Here is a 16,621-nt window from a genome sequence, read left to right on the forward strand (position 1 = left end):
ACCAGCAGCCCCAACCATCTAGTCTAGTATCACTGATTATCATCATGGTTCACCAGCAGCCCCAAACATCTAGTCTAGTGTCACTGATTATCATCATGGTTCCCCAGCAGCCCAAACATCTAGTCTAGTGTCTTATTATCATCATGGTTCACCAGCAGCTGCAACCATCTAAAGAATAAACAAGCTGGTCAGAATTGTACTTCCCTCATAGTCATCTGGAGGTTGACCATTTTTTTGTTTCTATCTATGTAATTGTATATGTATTTATGTAAATAAAAAATAGGGACCACAATGGAAATAAGTCCCAGACTTTATTGTACAATCCCAGTCATTTAAAACAATTATGTGTATATATGTATTTTATTTACATACAATTAAAATGAATTAATCAATCAATCCAAACTGTGCAGTGGCCAATTGATGAATGAAAGGAGACATTGTTACAAAACACCAGAACGTTTAATGACACTAAGAGATTGTCAAGCCAAGCCTTCAATACTGGCTAAGTCTACAAGGTAGGGAGGGATTTATTTTCTGTTTGTTCAAAACACAAACCATGATTATTAAAGTGCCAGAAGTTGGTATGCTTTGTTGATTGGTTGTTAAACCTATCGGTGGAAAAGTTGTTGCATATATTTTATATAAATCTGGCATCAAAATGTTGAAAATCTGATTTCCCCCTAGCTGATCTTGGTCTGCCTCAGTCTCTGATTGTAATGTGATGAAACGGGTAGGGTGAGTGAGCTCGTCTGCCTCAGTCTCTGATCGTAATGTGATGAAACGGGCAGGGAGAGTGAGCTCGTCTGCCTCAGTCTCTGATCGTAATGTGATGAAACGGGCAGGGAGAGTGAGCTCGTCTGTCTCAGTCTCTGATCGTAATGTGATGAAACGGGCAGGGAGAGTGAGCTCGTCTGTCTCAGTCTCTGATCGTAATGTGATGAAACCGGCAGGGAGAGTGAGCTCGTCTGCCTCAGTCTCTGATCGTAATGTGATGAAACGGGCAGGGAGAGTGAGCTCGTCTGCCTATGTCTCTGATCGTAATGTAATGAAACGGGCAGGGAGAGTGAGCTCGTCTGCCTCAGTCTCTGATCGTAATGTGATGAAACCGGCAGGGAGAGTGAGCTCGTCCGTGATGGTCCGTGAACCCTCAACCTTCTGGCCCAAAGCCCTGCGTGGCGTCAACTGTGCCAGAAAAGCTTGCTGAAGCGGCGACGTCGATATCCACGTTTATAAAAACAGGGTCGCTACAGTTCTTGTTATTTGTGGTCGTAAACATTAGATTGAGTTAATTCTACCAGGGGGAGGGTCGTGAAAATATTTAACTGTGGAGAGGTATATTTCGATCTGTCCATAATTATATACAGTTTATCATTCACAAATGAACATGTAGAAATCAGAAAGCAGAATGTATTCATACATACTATACTGTAATTACTGGAAAAACAAACAGACATTGGTTTTGTAAATTAATGGAAAGATTGTTTTGGTTGAATTGATTCAAATATACATTTAAATTGTAAGTTCCTGTTCATAGGAGATTCTAAAAAGCACATCTTCACGTAGACAGGGTAATAAAGAGATGATGGACACACTAAGCACAATGGACAATACAATTACACGCAGGGGCAAACTGGGACCAGAAACCGGCCCAGGCATTTCTAACACACCTGCCCATGTTTTGCCTTTAAGGCCCTCTTTACTGGCCAACTTATTATTATTTTGCTAAAAAAAAGCCAATTTAGACAGGCCCACTGGGCTAAAGATGAATCAGTCCATTTGGCATTTGCCAGAATTGCCCTTTTGCCAGTCCGTCCTTGATCCCATGGAAGAATCAACACCCACGCAGGACATCCTCCTTGGGCCGCTTGTGTTCCGTTAAATCTGTTTCTCTGAGGAGCCCTGCATGTGAAACACAGAGATACAGGATAAAGACAGTATGGTGTCTGTATGGGAAACACAGATACAGGATGAAGACAGTATGGTGTCTGTATGGGAAACACAGACATAGAGATACAGGATAAAGACAGTATGGTGTCTGTATGGGAAACACAGAGATACAGGATAAAGACAGTATGGTGTCTGTATGTGAAACACAGAGATACAGGATAAAGACAGTATGGTGTCTGTATGGGAAACACAGATACAGGATGAAGACAGTATGGTGTCTGTATGGGAAACACAGACATAGAGATACAGGATAAAGACAGTATGGTGTCTGTATGGGAAACACAGAGATACAGGATAAAGACAGCATGGTGTCCACAGAAATAGAATCAAGGTTTTTATTTATATGATGGTGCCATTAGCCCATAGCTAGCCTGATGGTGCCAGGTTAGAACCTTCATTAGAACCCATAGCTAGCCTGATGGTGCCAGATTAGAACCTTCATTAGCCCATAGCTAGCCTGATGGTGCCAGGTTAGAACCTTCATTAGCCCATAGCTAGCCTGATGGTGCCAGATTAGAACCTTCATTAGCCCATAGCTAGCCTGATGGTGCCAGATTAGAACCTTCATTAGCCCATAGCTAGCCTGATGGTGCCAGATTAGAACCTTCATTAGCCCATAGCTAGCCTGATGGTGCCAGATTAGAACCTTCATTAGCCCATAGCTAGCCTGATGGTGCCAGGTTAGAACCTTCATTAGCCCATAGCTAGCCTGATGGTGCCAGGTTAGAACCTCCATTAGCCCATAGCTAGCCTGATGGTGCCAGGTTAGAACCTTCATTAGCCCATAGCTAGCCTGATGGTGCCAGATTAGAACCTTCATTAGCCCATAGCTAGCCTGATGGTGCCAGATTAGAACCTTCATTAGCCCATAGCTAGCCTGATGGTGCCAGGTTAGAACCTTCATTAGCCCATAGCTAGCCGGATGGTGCCAGATTAGAACCGTCATTAGCCCATAGCTAGCCTGATGGTGCCAGATTAGAACCTTCATTAGCCCATAGCTAGCCTGATGGTGCCAGGTTAGAACCTTCATTAGCCCATAGCTAGCCTGATGGTGCCAGGTTAGAACCTTCATTAGCCCATTGCTAGCCTGATGGTGCCAGGTTAGAACCTTCATTAGCCCATAGCTAGCCTGATGGTGCCAGATTAGAACCTTCATTAGCCCATAGCTAGCCTCATGGTGCCAGATTAGAACCTTCATTAGCCCATAGCTAGCCTGATGGTGCCAGATTAGAACCTTCATTAGCCCATAGCTAGCCTCATGGTGCCAGATTAGAACCTTCATTAGCCCATTGCTAGCCTGATGGTGCCAGGTTAGAACCTTCATTAGCCCATAGCTAGCCTGATGGTGCCAGATTAGAACCTTCATTAGCCCATAGCTAGCCTGATGGTGCCAGGTTAGAACCTTCATTAGCCCATAGCTAGCCTGATGGTGCCAGATTAGAACCTTCATTAGCCCATTGCTAGCCTGATGGTGCCAGATTAGAACCTTCATTAGCCCATAGCTAGCCTGATGGTGCCAGTTTAGAACCTTCATTAGCCCATAGCTAGCCTGATGGTGCCAGATTAGAACCATCATTAGCCCATAGCTAGCCTGATCCCAGATCAGTTTGTGCTGCATATCCTGCCTGTCCTGTGACGTCCCACTGGGCACAAACTGGTTGAATCAATGTTGTTTCAACGTCATTTGTCAACGTATTGTGACGTGGAATCTACGTGGATTATACATTGTTTAAAACAAAGTAATCGACGTAAACTTTTTATTTTGGGGGGGGGGGGGGGGGGAATTTAAAATCACAGGATTGTGTCATTATGGTAAATTAATTTCAACATAAACAAAATATGTAGAATTTTGATAGATTTAAAACAATATCAGATAATCAAGATCATGGCCTCTATCAGAAACATAAACATTAGTCTGGGCAGCGCCTCCTACTGGAGAGTTCATCTGTCTTCAAGGTTTTCAAACCAAGTCTTAGCTATGACGTCACTGATCATTACCTCTGTGCTCTCGTGGGATGGATTGTTGAGAGATCTCAGCTTAAAATCGGAATAGAATCTCGAATGGCATTGATCCCTTGTACCACGTACTCTAATGTAACTCTCAACTGAAATCCAGGTCATTTGCTTCTGCTATTAGACGAAGCACAGTGATAACACATTAATCTGTTCTATAAATGATGAAATATCTGACACTGTTTCCCCCATTTCAACTTTGTTGTGCTTTAAAATGGTTGAAAGAGCAACGACAGACATTTGGTTGACAAATAAACCCAAAAATCAGACATAGTTTTTTCCCCATTTGAACTTGGTTGTGCTTTTAGATGGTTGAAATCATGGGGATAACACGTTAGACATTCAACTAACTTTTGGCTGTCTTCTTGATTGGGTGAATATAAATTGTAATCTCATTGATCAACGTCTAAACCAAATATCTCCCATATATCCACGTTGAAATGATATGGTGTGCCCAGTGAGTCACTGTCACCCTGACCAGAGGAGTTGGCAAGACAGTACCAAACGGATCTGGGACTCCTCTAGCACAAGGCATAGATAGAAGAGGAGAGAGATGGCTGTGTGATGAACCTTTGTCATAGTTCTAGTCAACTCACCTGGAACTTCCAAATCATAACCATGACGACCAGGCCGTAGAAGGTACTCTTAGCGATGAAGATGCTGTAGGCCAGCTTGGCAGTCTGGGTGCTCTTCACATAGTTATCTGCAAGGACAATAATACATTCAAATGACCTTGATTAAGGTGGTATCAGATGATTTTGTTAGCAGATCGTCCATTGAGGAAAAATACAGCACAACCAATGATCTAGGCCAGTGTTTCTTGGTCCTGGGGATCCAACCAATGATCTAGGCCTGTGTTTCTTGGTCCTGGGGATCCATCCAATGATCTAGGCCTGTGTTTCTTGGTCCTGGGGTTCCAACCAATGATCTAGGCCTGTGTTTCTTGGTCCTGGGGATCCAACCAATGATCTAGGCCTGTGTTCCTTGGTCCTGGGGATCCAACCAATGATCTAGGCCAGTGTACCTTGATCCTGGGGATCCAACCAATGATGTAGGCCTGTGTTTCTTGGTCCTGGGGATCCAACCAATGATCTAGGCCTGTGTTTCTTGGTCCAGGGGATCCAACCAATGATCTAGGCCTGTGTTTCTTGGTCCTGGGGATCCAACCAATGATCTAGGCCTGTGTTTCTTGGTCCTGGGGATCCAAAGGGAAGCTCATAGTTTTTTCCGTAGAACTGACACACCTGCTTTCGCTAATCAGGCTTGATGATTAGGTAATTAGTGGAATCAGGTGGGTAGTTCCAGGGCAACCCTAACCCTAACCCAAACCATAACCCCTAACCCTAACCCAAACCCCTAACCCCTAACCCAGGACCAGGACCAGGAAAACCCTGAGATACACTGCAGGTCATCAGTACAGTATTCAGGTCATCAGTACAGTATGCAGGCCATCAGTACAGTATGCAGGTCATCAGTACAGTATGCAGGTCATCAGTACAGTATTCAGGCCATCAGTACAGTATGCAGGTCATCAGTACAGTATGCAGGTCATCAGTACAGTATTCAGGTCATCAGTACAGTATGCAGGCCATCAGTATAGTATGTAGGTCATCAGTGCAGTATGCAGGCCATCAGTACAGTATGCAGGTCATCAGTACAGTATTCAGGTCATCAGTACAGTATGCAGGCCATCAGTATAGTATGCAGGTCATCAGTGCAGTATGCAGGTCATCAGTACAGTATGCAGGTCATCAGTACAGTATGCAGGCCATCAGTATAGTATGTAGGTCATCAGTACAGTATGCAGGTCATCAGTACAGTATGTAGGTCATCAGTACAGTATGTAGGTCATCAGTACAGTATGCAGGTCATCAGTACAGTATTCAGGTCATCAGTACAGTATGCAGGTCATCAGTACAGTATGCAGGTCATCAGTACAGTCATCAGTACAGTATGTAGGCCATCAGTACAGTATGCAGGTCATCAGTACAGTATGTAGGCCATCAGTACAGTATGCAGGTCATCAGTACAGTATGTAGGCCATCAGTACAGTATGCAGGTCATCAGTACAGTATGTAGGCCATCAGTACAGTCATCAGTACAGTATGTAGGTCATCAGTACAGTATGCAGGTCATCAGCAGTTCATCAGTACAGTATGCAGGCCATCAGTACAGTATTCAGGTCATCAGTACAGTATGCAGGTCATCAGTACAGTATGCAGGTCATCAGTACAGTATGCAGGTCATCAGTACAGTATGCAGGCCATCAGTACAGTATGCAGGCCATCAGTACAGTATGCAGGCCATCAGTACAGTATGTAGGCCATCAGTACAGTATGCAGGTCATCAGTACAGTATGCAGGCCATCAGTACAGTATGCAGGCCATCAGTACAGTATGCAGGTCATCAGTACAGTATGCAGGTCATCAGTACAGTATTCAGGTCATCAGTACAGTATGCAGGTCATCATTACAGTCATCAGTACAGTATGCAGGTCATCAGTACAGTATGTAGGTCATCAGTACAGTATGCAGGTCATCAGTACAGTATGCAGGTAATCAGTACAGTATGTAGGTCATCAGTACAGTATGCAGGTCGTCAGTACAGTATGTAGGTCATAAGTACAGTATTCAGGTCATCAGTACAGTATGCAGGCCATCAGTACAGTATGCAGGTCATCAGTACAGTATGCAGGCCATCAGTACAGTATGCAGGTCATCAGTACAGTATGTAGGCCATCAGTACAGTATGTAGGTCATCAGTACAGTCATCAGTACAGTATGCAGGTCATCAGTACAGTATGCAGGTCATCAGTACAGTATTCAGGTCATCAGTACAGTATGCAGGTCATCAGTACAGTATTCAGGTCATCAGTACAGTATGCAGGTCATCAGTACAGTATGTAGGCCATCAGTACAGTATGCAGGTCATCAGTACAGTCATCAGGTCATCAGTACAGTCATCAGGTCATCAGTACAGTATGCAGTCATCAGTACAGTATGCAGGCCATCAGTACAGTATGCAGGTCATCAGGACAGTCATCAGGTCATCAGTACAGTCATCAGGTCATCAGTACAGTATGCAGTCATCAGTACAGTATGCAGGCCATCAGTACAGTATTCAGGTCATCAGTACAGTATGCAAGCCATCAGTACAGTATGTAGGTCATCAGTACAGTATGCAGGCCATCAGTACAGTATGCAGGTCATCAGTACAGTATGCAGGCCATCAGTACAGTATGCAGGTCATCAGTACAGTATGTAGGCCATCAGTACAGTATGCAGGTCATCAGTACAGTATGCAGGCCATCAGTACAGTATGTAGGCCATCAGTACAGTATGCAGGCCATCAGTACAGTATGCAGGTTATCAGTACAGTATGTAGGCCATCAGTACAGTATGCAGGCCATCAGTACAGTATGCAGGCCATCAGTACAGTATGCAGGTCATCAGTACAGTATGCAGGTCATCAGTACAGTATGCAGGCCATCAGTACAGTATGCAGGCCATCAGTACAGTATGCAGGTCATCAGTACAGTCATCAGTACAGTATGCAGGCCATCAGTACAGTATGCAGGTCATCAGTACAGTCATCAGTACAGTATGCAGGCCACCAGTACAGTATGTAGGTCATCAGTACAGTACGCAGGTCATCAGTACAGTATGCAGGTTATCAGTACAGTATGCAGGCCATCAGTACAGTATGTAGGCCATCAGTACAGTACGCAGGTCATCAGTACAGTATGCAGGCCATCAGTACAGTACGCAGGTCATCAGTACAGTATGTAGGCCATCAGTACAGTATGTAGGTCATCAGTACAGTCATCAGTACAGTATGCAGGTTATCAGTACAGTATGCAGGCCATCAGTACAGTATGTAGGTCATCAGTACAGTACGCAGGTCATCAGTACAGTATGCAGGCCATCAGTACAGTACGCAGGTCATCAGTACAGTATGTAGGCCATCAGTACAGTACGCAGGTCATCAGTACAGTATGTAGGTCATCAGTACAGTATGTAGGCCATCAGTACAGTATGTAGGCCATCAGTACAGTATGTAGGCCATCAGTACAGTCATCAGTACAGTATGTAGGTCATCAGTACAGTATGCAGGCCATCAGTACAGTACGCAGGTCATCAGTACAGTATGCCATGTTTTTAGGAATGTAGAAAAATAACTGTAGTATAAAATGGGCACATTTACCTGTCGTTATCTCTCCCCCAATTTGACCTGAAAGAAACAAAGAAGGAGAGTTTCAGATGAGATTATACACCACAGTACCACTTAGACACAGGGGAATACATTAGAGCCTCAAAACTAGTGGACTAGTTCAGTCAAATCTCTTTCTTCTCATAAACACAGACAGTGTTCATGTTTTATTACCTTGGAGATCTCCACGAATGGTGTGTTTCTCAGTTGTATTTCCAGTCCCGTTGAAAAAGATGACATTGCAGGTGAACCTGTTCTTTGGGTTGTGCCAGTCATTGGCTGGGACTCTCAGTCTGCTGGTGATACTGTATAAACTATCTTTATCCCACAAGGCCTTGTTGTCGGTCCCGGCGCCTGCAGTTGTGTTGACATTGTTGACTTGCCAGTAGACCGTGACGTGGTCGGGGTAGAAGCGGGTGGCTACACACACCAGGGTCTTCTTCTTCTTCTTGTTTCTGTCTTCACACTCCTTAGTGGAGGGTGGAAGGACTTTCACTGTGGGTTCAGTGACTTTGATGTTTGGATCTGCAGGGAGAAAACAGTGGAATATTTTAACACTCAATTCAATGGCTCTGTTTGTTGTCGACATCATACCTGAACCTGAGTGATTTAAAACACAGTTAATCACAAAATGAATCAATGAGAGAGTTGATCACAAAATGAATCAATGAGACAGTTAATCACAAAATGAATCAATGAGTTAACCACAAAATGAATCAATGAGTTAATCACAAAATGAGTTGATCACAAAATGAATCAATGAGACAGTTAATCACAAAATGACATTAATCACAAAATGACATTAATCACAGAATGTCATTAATTACAAAATGTATGCCAAGTCAAACACATAGAAACAGAGGGTGTACGACAGCAGCTTGGAAAGAACCACTTTGTTACTGAACTGTACCACCCCTATATAATGTAATCAGTCAAGACTGAGTAGAACATAGAGGTTATTATAACAGTATTACAGTAGTATTATTACAGTATTATCACAGTATTAACATAGTATTATTAGTACAGTAGTATCACATCATTATTATTATAGTATTATCACTGTATTATCATAGTATTATTAGTACAGTAGTATCACAGTATTATTATAACAGTAGTATTATTACAGTAGTATTAGTATTATCACTACAGTATTATTACAGTATTATTATTACAGCAGTATTATTACAGTAGTATTATTACAGTATTATCACAGTATTAACATAGTATTATTAGTACAGTAGTATCACAGTATTATTATTACAGTAGTATTATTACAGTATTAGTACAGTATTATCACTACAGTATTATTACAGCAGTATTATTACAGTGGTATTAGAGTAGTATTATTACAGTATTATTACAGCAGTATTAGAGTAGTATTATTAAAGTAGTATTACAGTATTATTACAGTATTATTATTACAGCAGTATTAGAGTAGTATTATTAAAGTAGTATTACAGTATTATTACAGTATTATTATTACAGCAGTATTAGAGTAGTATTATTAAAGTAGTATTACAGTATTATGACAGTGTTATTATTACAGTATTATTACAGTGTTATTATTACAGTAGTATTACAGTGTTATTATTACAGTAGTATTACAGTACTATTATGAAAGTATTATCACAGTTTTATTATCACGGTAGTATTACAGTATTAGTATTACAATAGTATTATTACAGTAGTATTAGTAGTATTATTACAGTTGTAATACATTTGTGTTTTTACAGTAGTTGTACAGTATTATCACAGTGTTATTATGGTATTATTATTACAGTAGTATTACAGTATTTTTAATATGACAGTGGTATCACCGTATAATTTTAGTATTATTATTATAGTAATATTACAGTAGTAGTATAATATTATTATTACTGTGGTATCACAGTATTATTATTCCAGTTGTATTATTGCAGTAGTATTAGTATTATTATTACAGTAGTATTAGTATTATTATTACAGTAGTATTACAGTATTATTATCGATGTATTACCACAGTATTATTATTCCAGTTGTATTATTGCAGTAGTATTAGTATTATTATTACAGTAGTATTAGTATTATTATTACAGTAGTATTACAGCATTATTATCGATGTATTACCACAGTATTATTATTGCAGTAGTATTATTACAGTAGTATTAGTATTATTATTACAGTAGTATTAGTATTATTATTACAGTAGTATCACAGTATTATTATCGATGTATTACCACAGTATTATTATTACGGTAGTATCACAGTATTATTATTGAAGTATTACAACAGTATTATTATCACACTAGTAGTACAATATTATTATACAATTATTACTACAGCATTCTTAAAAATATTAGTATCACATCATCATCACAGTATTACTACTACAGTATTATTATCACAGTATTCTTAGAGTATTATTCCTGCAGTATTATTCTTGCAGTATTATTATTGCAGTAGTATTACAGTATTCATACAGTATTATTCTTGCAGCATTCTCACCATATTACTATTACTACAGTATTATTCTTACATTATTATTCCTGCAGTATTATTATTGCAGTAGTATTATTGCAGTAGTATTACAGTATTCGTACAGTATTATTCTTGCAGTATTATTCTTGCAGTATTATTCCTGCAGTATTATTATTGCAGTATTATTATTGCAGTAGTATTACAGTATTCTTCTTACAGTATTATTCTTGCAGCATTCTCACCGTATTACTATTACTACAGTATTATCCTTACATTATTATTCTTACAGTATTCTTACAGTATTCGTAGAGTATCATTATTACTACAGTAGTATTACAGTATTCTTCTTACAGTATTCTTACATTGTTATAACAGTATTACAGTATTATTCTTACATTGTTATACCAGTATTCTTACAGTATTTCCACAGTATTATAACAGTATTCTTACAGTATTACTACAGTATTCTTACAGTATTACTACAGTATTCTTACAGTATTACTACAGTATTCTTACAGTATTACTACAGTATTCTTACAGTATTTCCACAGTATTCTTACAGTATTTCCACAGTATTCTTACAGTATTATAACAGTGTTCTTACAGTATTACTACAGTATTCTTACAGTATTACTACAGTATTCTTACAGTATTACTACAGTATTCTTACAGTATTTCCACAGTATTCTTACAGTATTTCCACAGTATTCTTACAGTATTTCCACAGTATTCTTACAGTATTTCCACAGTATTCTTACAGTATTATAACTGTATTCTTACAGTATTATAACAGTATTCTTACAGTATTTCCACAGTATTATAACAGTATTCGTACAGTATTTCCACAGTATTCTTACAGTATTATAACAGTATTCTTATAGTGTTACTGCGGTATTCTTACAGTGTTACTACAGTATTATAACAGTATTCTTACAGTATTACTGTGGTATTCTTACAGTATTACTACAGTATTCTTACAGTATTTCCACAGTATTCTTACAGTATTATAACAGTATTCTAACAGTATTACAGTATTCTTACCCAGAACTGTTAGCTTAGTTCCCTCTCCAAAGTAGGCAGGATAAGCACCAGAGCACACCACATACTCACAGACAGAAAACCAAGAGGATTCTAGCTCCCCATTGGTGTATTTGCAGTAGTTTGGCTTGTAGCAAAGGAAGTAATACTGTATTTCTAAGCATGTCTATGTCGACAGAGCATAGGGCTAATTCACTTTATCATTAGCTCTTTGTACAGCTTCAATGTTTTTCCCCCACCATGAATATTTTCATGCTCAACTACGCCAGGAATTCAAAGCAAACAGACCCCTTAATTTAAAAATAATTTCATGATGATGTATTTGCAATATTTTTTTTAAAGAAAGTTGAAAAGCTGAATCCCTTACCTAGAACAGTGAGTCTGGTACCTGGACCAAACTCTGCCTTATCCGTGTACCACAGAGACATACCGTACTCTACATTACAGACACTGGATTACATCTGACACAGATCTGTTACTTTGCCTGTTCTGAACTATTATGCACTTCCATTCAAACTGATACAAAACCACAATATAGATTCATACAAACCAAAGCCTGGAACATTGTTTTATAAACCATAAAGAGATTTTCTCTCCATCTCTGGTTCACACACCGGATTTAAAAAAATAATACGTCTCTTTCAGTAACAGATAAACCCATGACGGCATAGATGACAGATAACAGAATCAGTTTTCTCACCCAGAACTGTGAGTTTGGTGCCACTGCCGAAGTATGCCTGGTTGTTGTTCACACTGATACACAGCTACAGAGATAACCCCTCCTCACTACTCAGTACTAGCAGAGTTTAGCTTTAGCCTTTAGCCTACACCCCAACCTGCTGTCTTTGGTTGTTGGATTTTGTTATTCTATGAAATGTGTCTGGTTCCACTGCTAAGGAACCTCTTCTCCTCTAGCTGATAACAAGTATTATAATGAAGGTAGACTGTGTCTGGTTCCACTGCTAAGGAACCTCTTCTCCTCTAGCTGATAACAAGTATTATAATGAATGTAGACTGTGTCTGGTTCCACTGCTAAGGAACCTCTTCCCCTCTAGCTGATAACAAGTATTATAATGAAGGTAGACTGTGTCTGGTTCCACTGCTAAGGAACCTCTTCCCCTCTAGCTGATAACAAGTATTATAATGAAGGTCGACTGTGTCTGGTTCCACTGCTAAGGAACCTCTTCCCCTCTAGCTGATAACAAGTATTATAATGAATGTCGACTGTGTCTGGTTCCACTGCTAAGGAACCTCTCCTCTAGCTAATAACAAGTATTATAATGAAGGTAGACTGTGTCTGGTTCCACTGCTAAGGAACCTCTTCTCCTCTAGCTGATAACAAGTATTATAATGAAGGTAGACTGTGTCTGGTTCCACTGCTAAGGAACCTCTCCTCTAGCTAATAACAAGTATTATAATGAAGGTAGACTGTGTCTGGGCACGGAGCCAGACAGCTTTATACCATGATGACTAGAGCACATAACTAATGCCTTTACTGTGATCCATTCAAATACACTCTCTTACTTTAACACGATTTAAACGTATAGTCAAATGAGATATTTTCTCTATTGCCAAATGTAAATTAGTTGGTCTTTGTTACTCCCTCGTGTACATTTGTCAGATAGAGTCCACAACAGTTCATTGTTCATTTTCTTACCTAAAACGGTGAGTTTGGTGCCGGCTCCAAAATATGCCTCCGAGTACGAGCACAGAGACACATGGCCGTATCTTTACTGTCTCTCGGACTTGGTTTTCACTCAATATTTGTTACTCTGTTAATAAAGCTATTCAAAAAACTCTTCACAGGAACTCTGAGACATTCAGCTGGCGGGGGGGGGAATCTGACATAGTTTATAACCAAATCAATGATGGTGACTATTTTACAAATGAAATCCAAGTGCGTTCCACTTCGACCAATCTTTAGGTCACATTCCGATCCATGAATATCAACCACACACTGTATCCTACAGGTTGTAACCATAAGATGGAAAGGTGCTCAAATTACATGTCGTTTAAAAAAAATCCCAATCAGGTGCAAACGTTATATTATGTTGGTGTCATGTCTCACCTAGAACAGTTAACCTGGTTCCTCCACCGAAGTGAGCCTGGCTGGCACCACCAGCACAGTGGATTTACTCCACCTGTATGTAACCACGTCAGGAGGACGTCCAAAGATACCACCCAGTCATGCTGTTACAGTACAATTCTCTAATAAACTTTACAACCACATACATTATAAGCACATAGCTTACATGGTTAATAACCAACAGATTACTGCTCTTTTTTCAGTGTCATTTCTCACCAAGAACAGTCAACCTGGTTCCTCCACTGAAGTAAGCCTGGCTGGCACTACTAGCACAGTACAGTGGAACCCTGCTCTAATATAGATATATGGACATGCTGAGCCTGGCTGGCACCATTAACACAGTACAGTGGAACCCTGCTCTAATATAGATATATGGACATGCTGAGCCTGGCTGGCACCATTAACACAGTACAGTGGAACCCTGCTCTAATATAGATATATGGACATGCTGAGCCTGGCTGGCACCATTAACACAGTACAGTGGAACCCTGCTCTAATATAGATATATGGACATGCTGAGCCTGGCTGGCACCACTAGCACAGTACAGTGGAACCCTGCTCTAATATAGATATATGGACATGCTGAGCCTGGCTGGCACCACTAGCACAGTACAGTGGAACCCTGCTCTAATATAGATATATGGACATGCTGAGCCTGGCTGGCACCATTAACACAGTACAGTGGAACACTGCTCTAGTCTAGCAAGTCATATTTTTCGTTAACTTTACATCCCAATCGTACATGACCTTCGATAACTGTATTGTTCAAGACGTCCTACCAATCAACACCGTGTTTTAACCAGTTAACAAGACCGACACAGATGACTCAAACATACAGTAATACTACGATATCAAATCTCTTCTGACGAGTATGTTGTCTCACTCACATTCATTGTCCATATACGCCAAACATAGTGTACGGATTACTTACCGAGAACTGTTAATTTGGTGCCTGGTCCAAAATAGGCCTCATAGTTGGCACAGTGTACAGCCTTAACATCAAAAAGCATTGAGTGGAGTCACACTACTATGAACTAATCTAATGGACTGAATCCATAATCAACTAACTAACTCATCACCAAGCCCCTAAACCACACATAGAGTCCCATTAGGTCCATCATGGTGAATATTCTCTTACCCAGAACAGTCAGTTTGGTTCCGGCTCCAAAGAATGCAGGATCATAGTTGTCACAGTGCAGACATACTGAGCAGTAATGTACCAACCACTAGCTACTGAACGACACATTTGGCATCTAAAATAATACCCGCTTTTTAATACTAATCAATTGTTCAAATGAACCATTAGATCCATAAACATAACATTGTCAGGTACAGTAAGTCTATAGATGTGAAAGTATTTACCTAAAACAGTGAGTTTGGTTCCATTGCCAAAGAAGGCTGGTTGAGTTGAAGTCACAGTGTTTTCACATCAACCATTTAGTTCAGCTGTATCATAGACACTAATGAAACATCTTCAGGGTTACAGATCTATATCAATGTCATTCATCTGAAGTGGACTTACCTAAAACAGTGAGTTTGGTTCCATTCCCAAAGTAGGCCTCACTTCCAGTGTCACATCGTTTGCCTCCTCTTCCAAAAATACCTTAGATCTCTTTGTCATTCAGCCTCAAGGGAATATGAACAGAGATACTCAGAGATACTCAGAGATACTCACAGACCCTCAGAGATACTCAGAGATACTCAGAGATACTCTAAAAAGAACTACTGAGTTCAGCAATGCATTTGAGGAAATTTTATGGTCAAACAGGAATCAAACAAACTCCCTTATGTAACTAAATCTGACTTCATAAGTTTGTTGTCTTGTCCAGGAAAATGCTCCCAATAAAGTAGATTTTATAATCCTGAAGATTGGTTGAAATCTTGTTTTATCCTTCAGTATCATCGAAGCATCTCTCCAGACTCCTCGACAGTCTGTAGTAGTGTGTGAATAGGCCCCAGCCCTCTCCTGTATAGCAGTGAACGGTAGGAGGTTTTGGTACGACGTCTCTATGTAAATGTATCACCGTGGCCCCCTGTCCCCACAGTGTTAAAGCATCACACAAAAACACTCGTTCTGTTCTTTCTGCTGTTTACTTCCCCTCCCCTGTTCTCTCTCTGTATCTCTGTCACCATCTCAGTCTCTCAGGATCTGTCTGCAGGTGCGTCGGCATGGAGTGCTACTGCAGTTGGATCCTGTTCTGACCCTATAAATAGAACAGCAAATTCAGGATTTTAATAATAAACGTTTACGTCTGGATATCGACTTTTTTATTTTATTGATATAATAACATCAATAAAAAAGACAATGTAAAAAGACAATATCCAAATGTAATGTTTATAATTAACATCATGACATTTTACTGTTGTTACTAGAGTTGGATCCTGGTCCAAACTGACAACTTCTATTTCCGTCAGCAGTACTAAGAAAGCAGCAGGGAGGGGGAGGAGGAGGAGGTGGAGGTGGAGGTGGAGGTGGAGGTGGAGGAGGAGGAGGAGGAGGAGGAGGAGAGGAGAGGAGAGGAGAGGAGAGGAGAGGGGAGGAGGAGGAGAGGGGGAGGAGGAGGAGAGGAGGGAAGGAGGGAAGGACAGGTAAATGTTTTTTTTAAATCTAAAAATGTAAAATGACAGCTGTCGAAGTCACAGCCCTGTCCCCTCTCCCTCTCCTCTCCCCCCTGCCATGCTGCATCATGTGACAGTAACAGCCTATCACAGGGCAGGGCTGACAAGATCCATTCTAAAACGTGCACTACCTTCTAACTTGATTCTAATTACATTTGATCATATCTTTTTTTATTTTTTTATTTTTTATTCAACCTTTGTTTAACTGGTAGGAGGTATCTGCTTTAGTGACATGACAGTATCATTATATTG

The 16,621-nt window shown here is 40.3% G+C and overlaps 1 gene segment (V, D, J or C); it reads right to left on the minus strand.

Moving 5' to 3' along the window:
- Nucleotides 1–294: 294 nt before the first annotated feature.
- Nucleotides 295–16,621, minus strand: part of LOC129813285 (T-cell receptor beta-2 chain C region-like) — a gene marked incomplete at its 5' end in the record, with an annotated part of 43,533 nt that continues 27,206 nt past the window's right edge. The window contains 5 exon segments of the C gene segment in view: nt 295–1,899; nt 4,557–4,663; nt 8,164–8,190; nt 8,344–8,694; nt 11,668–11,720. Coding sequence covers nt 1,876–1,899; nt 4,557–4,663; nt 8,164–8,190; nt 8,344–8,694; nt 11,668–11,720 — 562 coding nt within the window.

This window comes from Salvelinus fontinalis, chromosome 16 (genome assembly GCF_029448725.1).
Source record: "Salvelinus fontinalis isolate EN_2023a chromosome 16, ASM2944872v1, whole genome shotgun sequence".
NCBI classification, from domain to species: domain Eukaryota; kingdom Metazoa; phylum Chordata; class Actinopteri; order Salmoniformes; family Salmonidae; genus Salvelinus; species Salvelinus fontinalis.